Here is a 19,209-nt window from a genome sequence, read left to right as displayed (position 1 = left end):
GCTGTCAAGCTCCCTTGTGTTATTTAGTCAAAAAGTGGCAGAATTAGCAGTCACCCTGGAAAAAAAATTGATGAACAAATTTGATCTTAGGCACCAAATTGAACATGGGTAGCTTCGTACTGTATTAAGTTGTCGGCTTATTTCTGCGAAACTTGAGGATAAAACAAATGCTCCGGAAATTTCACGAATCTCTCATAGAATATGGAAGCGTTTCGTGATGCAATTCATTACGAGTTATCTTGAACTGTGGAAATAACTTGGTATATAGGATGCCATACATTTGAACGTCTTTACCCTTTCACAAACGAGTCATGAAGGCATTAAGGCTCGTAATATGTGTACTACGGACACTTCTTGCGCAAAGAGCCTATTGAAAATGTGACATGGGAGGCTCCTATATTATGTGTAGTACGAATGCTTCTTGCGCAAGTTCAGGAATAATTGAGGGTTAATTTTTTGGGTCATGTTTACCCGGGGAAGAACAATAAATTGGTGGAATTTACATTATGAACTTGTGATTAATAACAATTGACGCCTAAACAATGGACCGTCTTTCTGCTCAGAGCGGTCCATACAGCAGACAACTTAGCCTATTCGTAAACCCTAATTACAACTGTTACAAGTTTATTTTGATCAATCTTTTCCTTGTTATCCTATTTACAAGAGACCTGACACCTAAACATTATATGCAAAGAAGCAATTTTACAAAGTCGACCATGATGGTACTGGTGTTAATAATTCAGGCTAGTTACTAAGTTGAATATCAACAGCTTCAGGATGTCCCCTTTCAATTTGGTTCTCACCAAGCTTAACACCCAGCTGTCCTTTGTCGCCTGCCCCGAAAGCGTATAGTTTTCCGGATTCAGTGAGTGCAAATGTGTGAGCGTTCCAGAATATGGAATTGGTCAAGCTTATCTGCACTACCCGTTCCTTCAGCTGCTTTAGTGAAGACACTATCTCTGGCTTAACTACATTTGTATGCCCGTTCCCCTGTAGGAAAGTGCATCCAACATAAAATCACATATTACTTTACGAAACCAACTTTTCAAGGAAACCATAAACTTCTTTCTAGCAAAATGTACAAGTCGGTTTTGAATTTTTCACACATTTAGCTCAAAGAACTACTATTTCAAACGGAGCAAAAAATTCATCATTCTCCGGTTGGAGTAGATTGGATTATGCAACTAACACTCATTTGGAAACACTAAGGGTCTGTTTGGATATCAAAAGTGGAGAGAAATGGAGGGAGGGGGAAGGAGGGAAGAGAACGGGAGGGAAGGGAAGGGGAGGGGAAATGGGGTGTGGGTGTTTGAATACAATTTTCCTCCAAATCTTGCCTATTGTGAAGAGATTTTAATTTGCCTTGAAGGAGGGAAAATGGATCCCTCCAAATCCTTCCCCCTTCATTTACCTCCGCCCTTATTTCCTATCCAAACAAGATATTTTAAATCCCCTACTCTCCCCCCCCCCTTTCTTTTCTCTCCAAATCCCTTAATCCAAACACACCCTAAGGGAAAGGTTAAAATTTCATGTTTATGTGATTAAACCTAGGTCACGACTCACGAGTACCGCTTGAGTGAACTCTGCGGTCTGCAACCCTTGATCCTGGATCAGGGTGATGTAATTTAGATTGAAACACATTCTTCAAACTATAATTTTTCATACATAAGGGTGTTTGAGAAGTAAATAAGGCGGAGTTGAATGGCCAGCTCGTCTCCACTCCCTTTTCAGGTCAGGTTATGGTTAATTGGACCTTCCAAACACTATCAGTAAAATCGATAATAAGAGTAACAGCCCATAGACCATAGTAGTAAAATACTCCGTGGCAAAGATCATGGTTCAGAAAATTCACCTGTCCATCAACCTCAGTATTGTGCCCAAGACTAGAGGATTCTCCGCAACCAAACGAGTAAACATCACCACTATTGGATACCACGAATGTCGTATAATCTCCTGTGGCCACATGTACAGCCTTGACATCGCTCAAGCCTTCGACCACCTTAGGAACTGATTCACACTCTTCATTCCCGTGTCCCAAACATCCATACCGCCCCCAACCCCATGTACAAACCCTTCCATCTTTACCAACTACAGCTGCATGCCAAGCACCGGCAGCTACAACCATAGGCTGAATATTCAATGCCTGAAATTTCTCGATCAACCGAGGATATTTTTCATCTGTTCTCGAACCGTGTCCGAGCTTTCCTCCCAATCCACACCCTACTGAATACACTGACCTGAAATATGCAACGGAGAAATTAGTTTCTCTAAACATGAGGGTTCTTTAATCAACTACTAACTGGGATAATACTCCGATCAACAATTTAAAATGATACGACTAAAAAGAGAAAGGCCATTGATTTTTTTTTCTCCTTGGTGTTAAATGAGGCGCAAGGCCAGTACAATATAGAGGGAGGGGGAGGGGGATTCGAACCCGTGACCTACTGCCACGATACCTCAGTCTTAACCACTAGGCTAAGACCTCTTCAGTCCTAAGACACTATAACATCAAACGAGAAAGGCAAGGTAAAGCTGCTTACATCCCGCTTGGCTCACAAGCAAGGGCAAGAAGATAGCAATATCCGGCTGCAATCTGTACAACTGGTATATTCTCAAGTGCTCCCAATAAAGGGTATGGCTGCACATCGGAGGGCTCCGTTTGGTGTCCGAGCTTGGCATCACTGCCCCAAGAGAAAGTATAAACCCTTCCTTCTCTGGACAATACAGCAGTGAAGAAATTTCCAATAGCAGCTTGGACTACAAATATGTCTTTCAAGGACTCTACAAGTCGTGGCGTATTCACTGTTCTAGAACCTTGAACCCCAAATTCCGCTTCTCCAAACGAGTCTTTCCCAAAAGCATAAACCTTTCCATTATCACTAATCAACATTGTCCTTCCAGCACCTGCAGTTGCTTGGATGATCCGAATTCCTTGCAGGGACCTGCACAACATCACTTCGTCAACGTTTTCTCAACTCTCAGACATTCCATATCAGAATTTCCATCACCACCACCAACCAGGCAACCAGTATGGTTCCTGCACCTGTAGACAGTTTCCAAAAGACACGCAACATTATTTACTTCGGTTCTTCACTTCTCATGCCATTTTCGGCCATTCATTCCCATGTCCTATGCAACGCAAGGAAATGGGTATGGAATATATATCCGACTTAAATATCTGACACTTCTCCTAGAAGGACCAAGAAGAGGGAGAGACTGCGTATAAAGCATTTAATGAGATATTTAATGATTTTGACCTTATTTCTCAAATCACGTTAAGGTTTTGGTTGAGGCCCAACTATTATAATTATTCCTATTACTGTCCCCCCAGTTTAGGACAGAGTACCCCCAGCCCAAAATTCAGTCATGCCAAGTCAGGCACTTGGTTAATGTACCCTTACCAACACACGTACCCGAGCATGAGTAACACAGACACAGCCTACAAAAAAACATCGAGCTAGATTCCAACCTTATCAAACGAGGCCTACACTCATCAGCTGTGTTGCCTTCTGGTGTGAGACCATGGCCAAGTTGTCCTGAACTATTAGAGCCAAAAGAGTAAACAGTTCCATTAGAAGTCACGGCAATGCTGTGTCCCGGCCCTGCTATTGCCTGTGATTTTTCTCTCCTGCAGCACGCTTCACCAGCTAATAAATACCGAAGTACTAACTTCCATGATCCCCCACATTTCTGCTTCAGATTATCCCTTTCGTCGTTTGTCATTGGTTTAAAAATTACCCTCTTTTGGCACATATCAAGAGCAGCCAGCTCAGCTATGGACAATTCATAGTCAGGAGCAAAGTTAGCTGGATGCCTAAAGAAGGAACATGTCGCCTGCAAACCCAACACAAAACATGTCGGCAGCATCATCAATTCTGTTTTCGGGAAAAAGGGCTCGCTTGGAATGAGGGTTATTTATTACTCCCTCCGTCCCGGTCAATTGTTGTCCTTTGGTTTTGGCACAGAGACCAAGGAAAGAGGAGAATACCAATAATTAAACGACAAGTGGAACAAATTGAATGAGAATGACCAAATTACTCATAAGTTCATTCTTAAAATAGAAAGGACAACAAATGACTGAGACACCCCAATATGAAAAATAACAACAAATGACCGGGACAGAGGGAGTACTCTAGTAATATAGGCCAAAATAAAGGACAGTGAGAAGGAAGTGGTGATGGAATTTTTACCCTCATTTGGGTAAATACATTACTATCCACCACTTCCTCCACATGTCCTGCATTTTGACCTCGGTTAACCCTAATAACAACTACCTCCATCCAAGCAAGCCCTAAGACGGAGTTTTGAAACAGCTTATTTATAAGAAGACATGCCTCTAATTTTGCAAGGTCTTGTGGGTCTAGATTAGATGATGTAAGAACATGAAGAGCAACAGAAGGGTTAGCAGCCAAAGGGAACTCCCCTGGGATCGAATCACCAAAGCAATGCCGAACTAATCTTTGGAACGTCGGCCTTGGTGAGGTTACAAGGGCAGCAGCAATGGCTTGTTCAGGGATATTACAGTATTGAATTGTTTCAGTTCCACTTGTTGTGGCATCCATTTTGGGCACTGTCCCAAATATTTTGGGGTGCCCTTAAACTTAAGTCAACTGGTTTTGATCAAATTTCTGCGAATTCAAATCCATAAAACAGCTGATTATCAAACTACATTGCTTTATCAAGACTGACAAATTTAGCAATGCAATTACTACCTCCGATTCTTTGAAATTGGCACTTTTTTTCGAAATTTGGGAATGGGGATTTTAAACAAATGGGGCAATTCCAAAGAATTGGGTATATTATAATAACACATATTAAAATTATGGACATGTTTCCAATTGAATACAAATTCACTTAATTTAGACGGAAAAATGCAGTCAGTAATAACCAATTGCTGAAAATGGTGAACCAACTTACCCTTCGTCCCGATCATTTGTTTAAAATGCTTATCACAAACAATGTAAAAGATAAACAAATAATTGAGACGGAGCGAGTAATAGTAAAGGATATACATATCATCAGATGATCAGAAAAGCATCCCATATACAAAGAGAAAAAAAGGAGACTTCAAATCACAACAAAAATATACACAAAAGCTCATCAATTTGTATGAATTGATCACAATTATATTCTGATCTAATGATCACAATTTGTATATAGTGTGTGAGGGCACCCATATATTAGTACTGCCTCCGTCCCAATTATTTGATTACCTTTTTTATTCATTGTGAGCGGTATTTCAAAGGTAAATAAATGATTGTGACGGAGGCAGTAATAAAGTTATGATCTTTATCAAATTATCAAAAATGGGGGAATAAAGTTATGATCTTCATCATGAATCACACCCAAAAAACAAAAAAATTAAGGTAAAATCTTATAATAAATACAAAATCAATCAAAACCCATCATTTATTAATTGAATTTAACATAAAACTCACTAAAAATTGGACCTTATGAATTGATATTGGTACCATATACAGAGTATATAGTTAATAAAAAGCTCCAAAGTTATAATCTTTACTCTTTAGTGTACAAATATAAGATGATCAATTGATATAGTAAAATATCAGAAAAATCAGATGAAATTTGATGGAAAGATTGTTTTTTGGAGGAGAAAGGGATGTGGGAATTTTGTTGAATGAATTACAAGAAATGTATTAAGTATAAAATGTAAAAAGCTTAAAGTTTGGGTGATTGTATGTAGTTTGTCATTCTTTTGGTGTACGTTTGTTTTTTAAAGTCTATGGTGATGAGATGTCAAGTAGATGGTGTTGCCATGGAAGTAAAATTAAGCAATCCATATGACCACCAACATTTTTTTAATTTGCATTATTGTTGCTTTATACGTCCAGTGACGGAGTCAGGATTTTCAATGTGGACAACATACGGATATGCGGAGTAAAAGAGTAATTTAGGGGAAAAAAATAAAAAAACATGTACAACTTAAAGCATCAATTTTGTGATTCTTTGGATATTGATTTTGTGATTCTTGTGAGAAAAACATTAGCTACATTGTGAATTTTCGTTTTGTCTTTAAGAGAAATGTGGACTTGATTGATTAATAAGTCTTATTCCATCGTATGATTTGTAATTGAGGTATATCTTTATTGGTACAATTAAATGAATTGTCTAAAATGTTACTTCCATCCTTCAAATATAATATGGATTATGAAAACTTTTGGTTGGTATGGCACTCAACTCTCGAAAAATCGGTATCATGTTTAATCCGTCTTGTTTTGGACACGAGAGTACGAGACAAACAATTAAACTACAAGTGTAATACATGAATTCCTTTTTGGACGCCGAAAAATTAAACCCTTTTCAAGTAATATACCCAATCTCGATATTAACAAGGAGGAATCCTCTCGAATGCTTGAGTGAGAGGCTTATTAATGATGTACAAACATTAACATTTCAAATATTTATCATTAATATACCTACAAACATAAACATTTCAAATATTGTCATTATTACACACAATGTTAGTTATATGTACATGTCGATTTAATTACATTGTAAATCTAGCTAAATCTTGTTCCTTAATTTGGTAATGCTTTGTACATCCGATATCACTTATTCCTTAATTTGCGGGAGTTATTGCTGGGATAAATCTTGTTGTTGTAATACACTAATACTACTCTCACATACGCATAGCTTATTATGCACCCCGATCTATCGCGATAAATTAACCAGAAACAAACTAACCTTAGCTTCTAACAAATCAGAGACCAATTGATCTCACTAATCCACTAATTATATCGTGTCTCACAATAATTTGAGTATAAGACTGGTTTTATGGAGTCCTACATCAATTTGAAGAGCATGACCGCCTAATAACAAGTTCAAAAACTTCTCAAATTTAAGGCCCCAAACTTTTTTAAGACTCATTTGCTAGCTAACTATTCACGTTTGAGTACACTAGTCGTTGCGCCGCGCCCTCCCGGGCGCGGAGCCCCGATTTTTGGTATCCTTGTCGAAAGGTTTATAGGATTGTGTTGTGGGTATTACCTGCAAGGCTTTAGAATAACATTCTAACTACTTCACCATATTTGTTGCCAAACATTTCAGACACATTGGCTGGTTAGCGGTCCTACTTGTGCACATTTTCGGGTCCAGAATGTACGGGTTAACAGTTGAATAACAAGTCCGGTTAAAGTCTGCAACACCGGAAATGCATAATAAAGGAAGGAAACAAATACCAAGTAGATAGGATTCAAATGGGGCAAAATGAGAAATTCATGTCATGAGCAAGACACAGTTCTGCAAAATAGCTAATTACTTATACACAAAATGCAACCTTGTATAGTCGGCAATTTGGCATATGTTACTAAGCATTCGCTACATAAAAAATATAGCTATTTAGTTTAGCATCATGTCCAATGTCCGTGCAACTGTTTCAAGGCAGCTGCCCTGGAGCCTTTTCCTTCTTATTCTTCCAAACGTGCATCGGAGACAAAAGTGGACCTAAAGTTTAAATGTTGCCACAGACCCTTTGGTGATTAGATTAGAGAGACCTATCGGAGCACCTACTTCAGCTCCTGAGTTCGGGTAAGAGCAGTGGTCGGCACAACCTCGACGTACACCTTAGTAGCTTTTAATTTGACTTCAATGTAGCCAAGGTAACCCTCTTGTTCCTGCATATACGATGGAAATTCTTATGGTGAGTTGCAGCCGATAATGGACATATATTGTACAAGTTAGAATTCTCGTTAGGTTGCTAAAGGCCAGGGAACCCCTTTTGCGTTTGAGACGTATGTGACCACCACATCTAACAAAAACAGAATGTCTGGTTGTGGTTATTGGTTTAGAAAGCTGGAGAAGATGTAAGTTGTAAAATTTACACAACACATACTCCTCTGACTGAACAGCTGAATACAAAAGTGGCAGTGTTTTAATAAAATGAATCCAGAAAATACCTTTGCCAGACTTCCTTGAGACATGCCATGCTCACAAATGAAAATTCTGATGATACTGACCAATTTGTACAAGTCATCAGATGCATGAACAAAGAAAATCTACACCTAATGCCCTCTTGGCCTCTTTTCAATCCTGAAGCCTCTTGAACACACAATATCATCTTACATGTCATTCTTACGATTTTCCAATATTTTCCGGTCCTTTTCACCTAACATGTCATTTGACTGGCAAATAATTAGTTTGAGGCTAAAGAATTAAACGGATTGAACTATTTTACGATGTTCGAGCGCTCAACAAAACATTTCTGCACTACACCCTTCCTACTGTCATATATACCATTGCATACGCTGTCACTTGTCAGTTTAAATACGTTAACCAGATTTAATGGAGTCGATTCAGCCAACCAATAGAATTAATTAATAATGTGTGACCATACAACATGGATTTTAACCACCAATCTGATTATCATAAACTACAAACATAAAGTAAGCGAAATAGACGGAAAGGATTTTATAAGGATTTACTATCTTGCAGAGTGTTCAGAGTTTGCTATATACCATATTACCTCATCATCTCGCACCCCTCACTTCCTTCAACTATCAAATTACCATACTTTGCTGCCTTCTCAGCCGTGCGACGACTTCACACCGCTCTCAACCTTGCCCTCCTTCACCACCATCGTCGCAACCTATGCATAAATTTAAGTGTTGCTAGTTGAAGGAAGATAAAGGAGTCAAACCAACCTTGGGTGTTGTACATCGCTGACCTGCATTGCCCAGCTTATTGCTGAGCTCGCTATTATTTTAAAGCTGCAAGCCTGCAATATACAAAGAATAGAAGCTGAGAAATCTCCCCGAGCCCGAAACCACGGCACCTGCATTCCATGCAAGCAATCCCACGGAGAGAACCTAAATGAAAGTAAGGCACAGCTGCAATTAGTGAAACTTAAACATGGGAAAAACAACAAGCTTATTCGACAAGCATTGTAACCCTATTACGATAACGTACCATACATGCAGATGCCATCAAACATCGTTCAGATCTTTACAATGTCATTAACAGGTCAATTGCACACTACTTTATTGAAGGCAGATACAACCAATGTCACACGGTAAAAGTAATGGACTTCAATATATTGGAGGGAATAACCCAATAACCCCTACCCGAACAAAAATGACCAGCTAGCTTGAGGGCCTTGTGGGCTGTGCCCCAATTAGTAATCACCAAATAAGAACTCAGTACAGTTCAGTGAGGAGACACGAAGTGTACACATATGAATAGTTAGTTGCACACTATACTAATGACGGGCAACAAAGACTAATGAAAACCGTTAAAGTAAAACCCTTACTAAGTCGAAAAACTCACCATCAACTTCGTACAAACGTCGGCCGACACATAGCACCTAGCAACACTCACAGCTAACGAAATAAACGAATTAAACAACAGTCAGCGACAAGCAGCTGGCTTAGAAACACCTATAAAGTAAGAATCTTTGGTACAGTGAGAAGCAACAATACCACAAACTGAAAAAAGCCAACTGTACCGGCATATATGGGCACATGAAAGACTCCAAGATTAGCAACAAGCATGTCTCTAAGCTGGCAATCCAACCATCTAATCTAATCAAAGTCCCAACAAATAGATCCCAGCGAAACCCTGGCCGCCTTAAATAATCAGAGATCAATATGGGGATTTTGATGCAATCTACTATTTAAAATTACGAGCAGGATGAATAATGAAGACAGTAGTGAGCTTTTCTAGGATGGATGTGCTAGGAAGACCGTAAAAAAAACGCTATGACAACAAGCCAATGTCTGATACATCGGTACAAGAGGCTAACAAAGCTATAAATTTGAACCCCATGATTGCCAGAGGTACAGCTCTATCGAAATCAGCCTAATTGGCTGCAATACTATCACTACCATCAAAATAACCAACCACCATCTCAAAACTCCAACTTCTGCCACTAACTTCAACATGAAGCCAATGAACAACACTCCCATAATCACTCCAACCAAGATGAACCAATTTAATCACCCATCTTTCAAGCACCTTTAGCAGATCACAAATTATAGAATTCAAGTGTCTTACAACATGAGACGGTCCTTTTAGTAATAAATGAGTGTTTGCATACATAAAAGAACCGTCTTCAGGCATTACACGATAATTACTCTTATTAGTAGACTGTACGCCAACATTTAAATCTGTTATAGAAATCCACAATCCTTCACCAAAAGCTATAATTTTTCCGCAAATAAGCAATTAACCTATCATCCACTTCCCTAAAGCTGACTCAACTAAAACCATACCCCATCCCCCCATGTCGTCTCAATCATTTGTTTATCTCTTATATTTTTTATGAAGCTTGTTTTAATCAATAGTACACAAATGATTGGGCCGAAGGAAGTAATAAAATAAACACAGATTTTAATTAATCACACAACAAAGATCTAAACCCCACTAACCCCAAAAATTAAACAAAGAACAACCAAACGTAAACTATACATAAATTGATGGCCTTGAGAAAGTAAGAAGGAGAGGAAGAAAAAAAAAATCTCCACTTCTTCATTTCATGACAACTTGCTTTAGTGCAAAATAAATTAAAAATTTATTTTCTCCTCACGCGTTCATCAATAGCTTTTGTCAGCTTCTTTTCGACTTTTATTTCAAGGACCTAGGTACATGTTCCTCTTATTTCAGTACCTTCCATGGCACCTTATCACTCCACTTATTTCAGTACCTTCCATGGCCCCTTATCTGGGCACGCGAATGAACACTGTTCCGGTATTCACGAACCAGTTCGAAAATGAAAGCACTGAACTCTGAACCATGCAACACTGCTACCACCAGTCAGTATGAGAACACCAACTCCAGTTCTATCGCAAATACCTTAGCTTGTAACCCAATAGAGCTATTTCTCTCATTTAATTAAATCACAAAAATCCCTATATGGCAATCCATCACCATTTAAAAAGGTGATTCACTTTAATGTCCATGGCAATCCATCACCATTTAAAAAGGTGATTCTCGTCAGAAGTAGTTACAGTCTAAACAGAGTAACGGAGTGACAATCAACACGAAAAAGCATAGAAACTTGATTTTGCCATGATTCATAGAGAGAATAAGGTAGGAGTAGTTTTTAACCATACACCTAACAAAGAAAAACTAAGCGTAGATATAATTAGCATACATTGTCGTGGAGTTCGCCACGGTCTTTCTCCTTTCATAGAATGCAAAGATGTCTCGCTTCCTGGCCTGTCTTGTTGCATGTTACTGTAATATTTAGTGTTGAACACATCACAAACCATTAATTAGATAAGAAAAATGCATAAAAAGAAGATGAATGCATGAGTGCATGTATAAAAGTTAAGAGCATTTAGTATTTTTCTAACCAGTTGGTGTTTGACACCGACAAGTTATCTGAGAGACATGGCTTTGATCAACTGCAAACATGAAACCAATTTAAGAACTAAGAATAAACAACCTCATGTCTATTACGACTTTTTGTAGTAAATCGGTTATCCATGTCCAACACTTGATATTTAATTGTTAAAACCCCAAATTTGACATAGCCAATATGTGCTGACATTTGAGAACATGCCTGTAATCACTTTCATTTGAGCTCGTAACTCAACCCTTATATTATGTCCATTGACACCCTTAACACATCCATGATATTCCTCTGTAGGGACCTTAGACTATTTTGACAAGTTTACCTACGATCGAATCCTGTCTTTTTGCAAATCGCCCTGTTGATCAACAACCAACAAAAAAGGTCAGACAATATAATTAACTAACTAATTTTTTTTGGGATGAACCCAAATGGAAAGGTTAGCGAAATTCTTTGGTTGAAGGGACTCTACCTGTTGAAAAAGATTGGGGTCCAGGAGGAGGCCTGATAGCAGGTGCAAGATGAGGAATGTGCTTAGTATTCGAAGAGTTGAGCTGCATGTATTAACATAAAAGAGTCAAAAAAGTGGAACAAATAATGGCAACAATATTAACCTAGTGCACATGTGATTTGAACTTACAGGTTTCTCTAGATAGCCAGCAGCTACACCGGCGGAACTACACTCTGATATACCTACGGATTTTACAGCTTGGCTTGAAAGCACTGTAATCCGCAAACATAGTACACCAGTGTTAACTAAATTAAATGATAAGAAGGTTTATAAAGATACTAACAGAAAAGGGATTAACTTCTTCCGCTTCTTCAAAAGGGTTTGGATCATAACATCCCACCATTTTCAAGATATAATTATTTTACAATGATCATTATGATTATCCGTCCATTAAATAAATCCTTAAAAGTATTACAAAAATGAAACCAAAGAGGAAGAAGAAAGAGGGAAAAGGGACAGATTAATGAAGTAAAGAAAATTAATTTTAAAGAGGTAGTTGATGATAAATCAAAGATATCCACACTAAAACCTTCTAAATCATCCAACATTGGAAACAAGTCTAACTAAAAACTACGAAGTACCAGTAAAAAGGAATGTGTCTTAATAAAAACAATGAAGATGACCAAAAGACAGACAATTAAAAATTAATGGAACTTACCATTATACACCAAATCCTACAAGCTCTTCATACTAAAGAAAATGTCAAACCCTTATTCAAGAAGTGTAAAATTAAACTGAGAAGAATAAATCCTTACCTATTGAATAAAATCATTTCAAATGATCTGCAAAAAAAAAAAAAAAAAAAAAAAAAAAAAAAAAAAAAAGAGAACCAAAAAGGCAATTTAGGATAAGAATGAAGAATTAATGAGTAAACCGCATTTGAAGAAGAAATCAGGCAGGTAACAAGAGTGATGAATAAGAAAAAGGTAGAATGAGTGATGAAGAGGGATTCCTGATAAAAAAGAGTGGTGGAAAATGAGACACATAGGCACTTTTTCTTCAGAAGCCCTTTTGCAAAGGAGGTTAGAAAGCTGATTATGCCTTGGATTGGTGTGGGGGATGATCAGTTGGATATTGATTTAATGAATGGTTTTTACAAAATATCTATTGGTTTAAAAGTTAAATCCTGGAGACACTGTTGTATTAGTTGCAGCATAACTACTATGACTTATGCAATCTGGGAAGAGCTTAATTCAAGGTTTAAGGGAGAAGTCAGCCTTACCTGCTCAAATCGCGATTAGTACTGGTCACATGGGGTTTGATGACTTTGGCACTTTGAACCCCATACTGGGTTGTTAAAATGTTTGGATGATTCATTTTCGAAACCTGCCATGTTCAGTGGTTGTCTGCTCCTTTTTCTGCTAATAATCTCATGACAATCTGCACGCAACATATCAGAATCAGATTCCATATGACTACAATATCAAAATAAACCCCAGGCCCAGGACAGTTCAGTAATGATCTGTCGAAGTACTCCGTGCTAGATTGGAAGAAAACTATTAGGATAAAAACCATAAGCTAGGATAATTGATTTTTGCAGCACCTTAATTCAAAATTTCACAAGACAAAGTTGATAAGACTAATACGACACTAAGTAAAGGTCTAGAAAGGCTTCAATATATAGCAAAATACCAGGTGATTTGTGTTTGTCTAGGCATCTATATGTCCCCTCCAGTAAATAAAAATGGGTCGTGCTTTTTTACTTACGAATTTTACTCTTTCACATACGCTTTTTACGACTTTACCTTTGTTATTTTTTTCCATCTCACTTTCTCAAATCCAGTTATCAGTCCTTTCCTCCCCACCCACCGGCAAACCACCACAATCCGAGCCGGCAATCAAATACAGGAGACCAACTGGCCACCATCACCTCCCCAACTGACAAACATCAGCCACCCACCCTCGACAACACAATAGCCGACCAAAATTAGCTATGCTAATTTGCCAAATTAGGTATGCTTCCCAACTATTTACAAATTTGTTAGTTGAAAAGAATTAATATCTATCACCAAACTCTAGCTTATTAGATGAAATACACTAAAAGTGATGTTGATTGCAATTGCTTGCTGAGTTTTGTTTAAAACAAGGTTTGCTAAAAGTAATGTCAGTGTTGTGGCGCCGAAAACAGGTATGCTTTTATTTTTAGGTCTTTTGCAGAACGAAATCGGTCTGTTAAACGCCGGTCATTACGAACTCGCCCTAATATCACCACCCACCTCGCTAACCACCACGAACAACCAGCAACCCAAATTTCATTAATTATATAAAACTCAACAAATCCTAATTTCATCTCTATCAAACTCATAAAATTTGATTATCTAAATAAAACTTAATAAATAATATTAATAGTCGATAAACAAGTAAATTGCTTCATTAATTGGAAAAATAGGATCCATTTTTCAATTCCTTGAGCAATTAGTTTAGGTTTCGAGAAAAAAAAAATTAATGCAAGAGTTTAGATTTAACTTTAGACAATAAGGGTATTAGATGGAAAATTAATAAAAAAAATGTATGTGAAAGAGTAAAGTTCGTATGTGAAAAAGTAATTCAGATAAAAATAAACAAGAGTTTTGTGTTTGGACTTTAGGAATGGTTAAACTCTCATTCACTAATATATCCACGCCCTACAGACTACGAGTAACCAAAAGTGCCCTCCCAGAAATCTTTGAAAAGGAAACTATTAGAAGAGTTATGACAGAAATTGAAACTAACAGGACCCCTGCTTTTTCTTGAAGCTATATGCAACGCGGTATTGCTTTATTGATCATTGAAGGATCTGACTTAATTGGTGGCACTTTATTACCGAAATCGAAATAAAAAGTAAAACTGTAGAACTCCATCATAACAAGTCCCATTAAGTTTAAAGTGCATACCCCCCCTTCCCCAACCGAGCTTGCCTCTTACAAACCGCGAGCGTTGCCCACACCAAATTCTAAGGAGCTAATATAATCAAATTAGTGGCCCCATAATGTTCTACTGTTAAACGAGCACAATTTAAGCAGGTCCATTAAAAGTCCTGGGATTTCTTACCGTGTAAATCCAATTAGCTTTGTATGTTACTGGGCCATTGCTGACATGGGGGATGGTTCCTAAAACTTAAACAGAATTAGCTGTAATAATTCAACATGAGTAGAGTGAGTGCAAAAAAACACACAAAGGAAAACGAAATTAAGATAACATACTGAATACATGGTTGCCGACGTAGTCGTCATTGCCATCGCCATCACACCAACTCCTATGTAAAATAACAAGAATTGGATCAAGAAATAGATATAGCTTGTCAGTGTAGCGAACAACCCAAGATAAATAAATTCCATCCCAGGAGAAGAATCACAAACCGCTTGCCTGCGCATGTTTGTGGAGTTAAAAGCGAAAATAATGAAATCGACAAATTAGGGGACTAAATAAACGACGAAAACGAAATTCATAATCAGCATTCGAAGCAACTAATTTACCAGGCATAACAACGAAATGAACAAACAACGAAATTAAACTGGAAAATATCAGTATCAAACTGAATAAACAACAAGAATGGAAATCAAAATCGCTTTTAATAAAAAAGAGAAAATACCAGTCTTTATAACTGATCAGGCAGCCTGTTTTTCTTTATAATTGTTGCCTGATTATGGTCTACCGGTAACCGAGTCAGAGTAACAAATAGGTCAGTTGTGCTTGATCCATATTTCCCACCCAAATCGCTACACAAATAGGCAGGAAAACGACAAGAATCGTGATTTTCCAACTCTAATAACCAAACTTTATGTGAAAGAATAACGTCAAAAGTCAGCCTACAAAAATATGACAATCTTCACAAACAATAATATTTAATACTTTAATGGCTGACTAAATGGCAAAATGACGAACATGAGGACAGCGTGCCTAGGATCTATACTTAATGAACTTTCTATAGATCTCGACAAGATTGTTAATGAGCAACTGATCACCAACATTGATAAAAAGAGCATTGGGAATAACTGGCACCTTATACCATTGATCATCTTTAAGAACCTGAAGACCTTCAACATCTTTGTCTTGTAGAAGAATAGTAATAAGGGTACCATCAGAATGCGGTTTAAGGCCTACAACGCGATCAGGGTGCGGACATGAAGGGTAAAAGTTGAATATTGCAAAGAAAGTTCCATCTTCTCCCAACTGACTTAAGAAAGTGTTCTCTTCTAAGTTCAACGATTTAGCTATAGCTCTCAACATAATTTCTAGTACTTTCCTCATCTCAACAGGGTGCGGACATGTAAGAATGTCAATGGATCCTGTATGGCTGTATTCGATCTAAATTTCCAAACCTGAATCCGATCCATTACATTTACGATCCTATTAGTCCTACATGTGGGTGAAGTATAATACCTATCAAATGGGGTCATTCAGATCAGTTTGGTTCGGATCAGTCAAGTTTGGGTTCATGTATATGCTTGGATTAGGGCTCAGACCAAGTCAATTTAGACTTTAGGGTCGGATAAGGGTTACTTTATTCGGGTATACATCCGATCGGATCGAGCCATTTCAGGTAAGGTCAATTCTGCCAGGTCTAATCAAAAGTAGAACTTCACCAAAGGAAACTACAGATAGAAGTCTTGCCTTTAGAGGGAACCCATGTTGCATCGTCTTTAGCCTTTAAAAATGCAGGTTTTTCAGGACCAAGCACTCTTTTAGGCCGTTTATTTTCTTGTCCCGACAGCTTCTCATCTATTTTGTCATTATTCTCAAAATCTGTTTCCTTAGTCCACGTTTATGTTTTAACAACAAAGCAACTGCATCTTCTACCATTATATCTGCATAGTTGGCAGCTGATGATTCTGACATCTGATTCTCAGGAATTTCAACAGGCTTCTTTTTCCTCACAATAAGACCTGGAGTAGTACTCTTAATCTCAGTCTCTAGATTCGTTCCCGCCTGAGAATCATTTGATTATGTGGGAGCTGAAGAGGTCCATAACAAGGCGTTTGAGCTTATGCTTCCTCTTCTGAAGCTCAGCTGGTGGGTTGATTTGGGTTAGTAAAATGGTCTTTTAAGTGCATAATCAGAAATGCTTCTAGGTACCAAACAATGCAATCTGGCAATGAATCCATTCACTCCTGAGGAATTATATGAAAATTACGACCCAAACTATAAATGTAAAATTAGAATCAAAGGAGCGTTATATATATTGGAAATACAACAAATTGAATAGAAAATCGATGGTTCCCGCATTAACAAAGGAGTGTTATATGAAAATTATGACCCAAACTATAAACGAATACAACTGAATAAACTATAAAAAAGAAAAGCGATAATGCGAGATGGGTAAAAAACCCAGAAAATGTAAAATGAAGAACCAAACCCTAAAATTCAACAGGGCAGAAACAGAAAACAAAAAGTGAACTAATCAACAACAAAATAAGAAAATCAATAATGGCCCAGAAAACAAACCAATCGTCATCATCATCAGCATCACCGCCATCGTCATCATGCCAACATATCATTGTGAATTCGTTATTGTGGGAGAAGAGAGAAGCGTGAAGTAAGTGAAGAACGAAAGAGGAGGCTTTATGAGATGGAAATGAGTGGATGAGAAAATACAGGGAATGTGAGTGGATGGGAGTGCAAGAGAAATGGATGGCATGGATTGAAAGGGGAAGATCAAGGGTGGGGAAGGGACTTGAGGGGGTAACTATTCATTGCTACAGTTTCCGCAAGTTCCCTCTTTTTAAAGGGTAGAGATCTATTATAAAATAACTTTTCCTTTATATAAGACCTTAAACGGTCTTTCGAAATCAGACTTCTCAAATTTATTTAACGGTCCAGTTAAAGGGTAATACACGTAATTGTTTGTACATGGATGGTATAGCAAGCACAATGCAACAACTCCAATAATTTGGGATCCAATATTTAAAGACAGAAACTACCAATTATGAAGTGGCTTTGAAATCGTCATCCTTATAAAACTACAATAATAGTAATATTATTGTTGTTACAAACATATCAACTGCATACTTTAATTATAATACAAATTCTCGTTTGTGACGGATATATCCATCGCAAACTTGCGACGGGCTAAATACAACCCACATCGTGAGATAAGACAAAAGCAAATTGTCTAGGGAGTAACATTCTCTTTTTGTTTTATCTATCCATGTGAATAGTATTTGACCTGTTACAAGTTTGTAACGAATATACTCGTTACAAGATAATTGATGCCGTATGGATTAGAATATTGGACACTTAGTCGTGGAATCTTCTTTGTCATGCCGTAAAATTTGAAATAACATGGAATAATGCAACACTTTGGCACGCTAACTCTCATTACCCATTACTTTACCGGTTTAAGGTAACAATTAATCTATGTTAAGACGGTAAGTTTAAAAACAAGTCAAAATTCTATCCATATATATGTAATTATGTAAATGGGATAAGAATTTCCGTTATCTATACCTTCTGTTTTGTGTCATTCATCTATTTAACTCGTTTTATTATTTAAGACAGATATTCGTCTTAAAGAAGAATTTATGTATGTTAGATGAGACACAAAGAGGATGCCTAAAAAATGACAAAAGATTTGTCCTATACTTCCTTCATTCAACTCCATTCTACCATATTTCATTTTTTATTCATTCAACTTTACTCTACCACTTTCCTTAAAAAGAAGGTAAAATGACCCCTTTGTCCTTATAAAAATATCATATTTATAATATTTGTCACTCATACCCCCACTACAAATTAACATTAATTTAATTTGTGTAATTAAATTACTTCTGCTGCTTGAGTCATGTTAGAATATAAAACGAATCAAGGAACTTCAACCATCAGCTTAAGCTTTTGGTTGAGATGGTTTCTTGACATGGTATCGAGCTGCCACCAAAAAGTCACGGGTTCAATCCCACCCCCTCTATTCTAAAGTGGATAATCGAAACAGTGCCAGAATCTCGCCTGCACCCACACTTCAAGCCCAAAAAAGAAAAAAGGGCCTTCGTGTGAGGGGGAGTGTTAGAATATAAAACGAATCAAGGAACTTCAACCATCAGCTTAAGCTTTTGGTTGAGATGGTTTCTTGACGCAAGGAAGATAAAATAAACAGCAAAATTATAAATTATCATCGCTAGAAAATCAATCTACAATAATACATAATTTAACATTGTACTTGCTACATAAAAAGTCTAGGAAGTGATATTAATTATTAAGCAACTTTCTCAACAACATAGTCACCGACGGATTTAAGGGGGATCGAAAATTTCGGGACTTTTAGTTAAAATTTTCGATTTTTCTATCATACTTCGTATCATTTAGTATTATTAGTTCACCCCACTGAAATTCTTCAATTCCGTAACTTCAAATCCTGATTTCGCCACTAAACATGATAGGGTAGAATAAATATGATAGGCTTAGGGCATGGTAGGGC

General features: G+C 37.4%; 1 protein-coding gene and 1 long non-coding RNA gene across 12 annotated transcripts; both read right to left on the bottom strand.

Moving 5' to 3' along the window:
- Positions 1 to 479: 479 nt before the first annotated feature.
- Positions 480 to 5,790, bottom strand: LOC141644361 (ultraviolet-B receptor UVR8-like). 4 transcript variants are annotated; one of them, XM_074453864.1, is made up of 6 exons: positions 5,439 to 5,790; positions 4,335 to 4,628; positions 3,470 to 3,834; positions 2,541 to 2,942; positions 1,853 to 2,237; positions 480 to 990 (listed from the first exon to the last, which is right to left on the bottom strand). In XM_074453864.1, the coding sequence occupies exons 2-6, from the start codon at positions 4,560 to 4,562 to the stop codon at positions 745 to 747; spliced, it is 1,626 nt and encodes a 541-aa protein (XP_074309965.1). In that variant the 5' UTR covers positions 4,563 to 4,628; positions 5,439 to 5,790; the 3' UTR covers positions 480 to 744. The 4 variants fall into 4 exon arrangements, with proteins under 4 accessions (XP_074309965.1, XP_074309964.1, XP_074309967.1 ...); XM_074453863.1 differs by having other exon boundaries at positions 5,451 to 5,778; XM_074453866.1 differs by lacking the exon at positions 5,439 to 5,790 and adding an exon at positions 4,918 to 5,211.
- A 1,451-nt stretch (positions 5,791 to 7,241) lies between these two features.
- Positions 7,242 to 17,555, bottom strand: LOC141644359 (uncharacterized). 8 transcript variants are annotated; one of them, XR_012544023.1, is made up of 14 exons: positions 17,244 to 17,554; positions 15,391 to 15,517; positions 15,002 to 15,054; positions 14,850 to 14,908; positions 13,042 to 13,199; positions 12,575 to 12,601; positions 11,949 to 12,031; positions 11,781 to 11,862; positions 11,519 to 11,666; positions 11,310 to 11,360; positions 11,108 to 11,190; positions 8,661 to 8,825; positions 7,917 to 8,125; positions 7,242 to 7,634 (listed from the first exon to the last, which is right to left on the bottom strand). It is a non-coding gene; the product is annotated as an uncharacterized LOC141644359 (long non-coding RNA). The 8 variants fall into 8 exon arrangements; XR_012544027.1 differs by lacking the exon at positions 12,575 to 12,601 and having other exon boundaries at positions 8,661 to 8,734; positions 17,244 to 17,555; XR_012544022.1 differs by lacking the exon at positions 12,575 to 12,601 and having other exon boundaries at positions 7,917 to 8,141; positions 17,244 to 17,553.
- Positions 17,556 to 19,209: the final 1,654 nt, after the last annotated feature.

The sequence above is a fragment of the Silene latifolia genome, chromosome 2 (genome assembly GCF_048544455.1).
Source record: "Silene latifolia isolate original U9 population chromosome 2, ASM4854445v1, whole genome shotgun sequence".
Lineage (NCBI taxonomy): Eukaryota > Viridiplantae > Streptophyta > Magnoliopsida > Caryophyllales > Caryophyllaceae > Silene > Silene latifolia.
This window is presented reverse-complemented; position numbering and strand designations above follow the sequence as displayed.

What these genes read in the sequence shown, in the direction of transcription:
- LOC141644361 (XM_074453864.1), bottom strand. Translation starts at nt 4,562, where the DNA reads ATGGATGCCACAACAAGTGGAACTGAAACAATTCAATACTGTAATATC. An exon ending in AAGACCTTGCAAAATTAGAG is followed by an intron (nt 3,835 to 4,334) that starts GCATGTCTTCTT and finishes TTGGGTTTGCAG; the next exon opens with GCGACATGTTCCTTCTTTAG. An exon ending in GCTTGTGAGCCAAGCGGGAT is followed by an intron (nt 2,238 to 2,540) that starts GTAAGCAGCTTT and finishes TGCATATTTCAG; the next exon opens with GTCAGTGTATTCAGTAGGGT.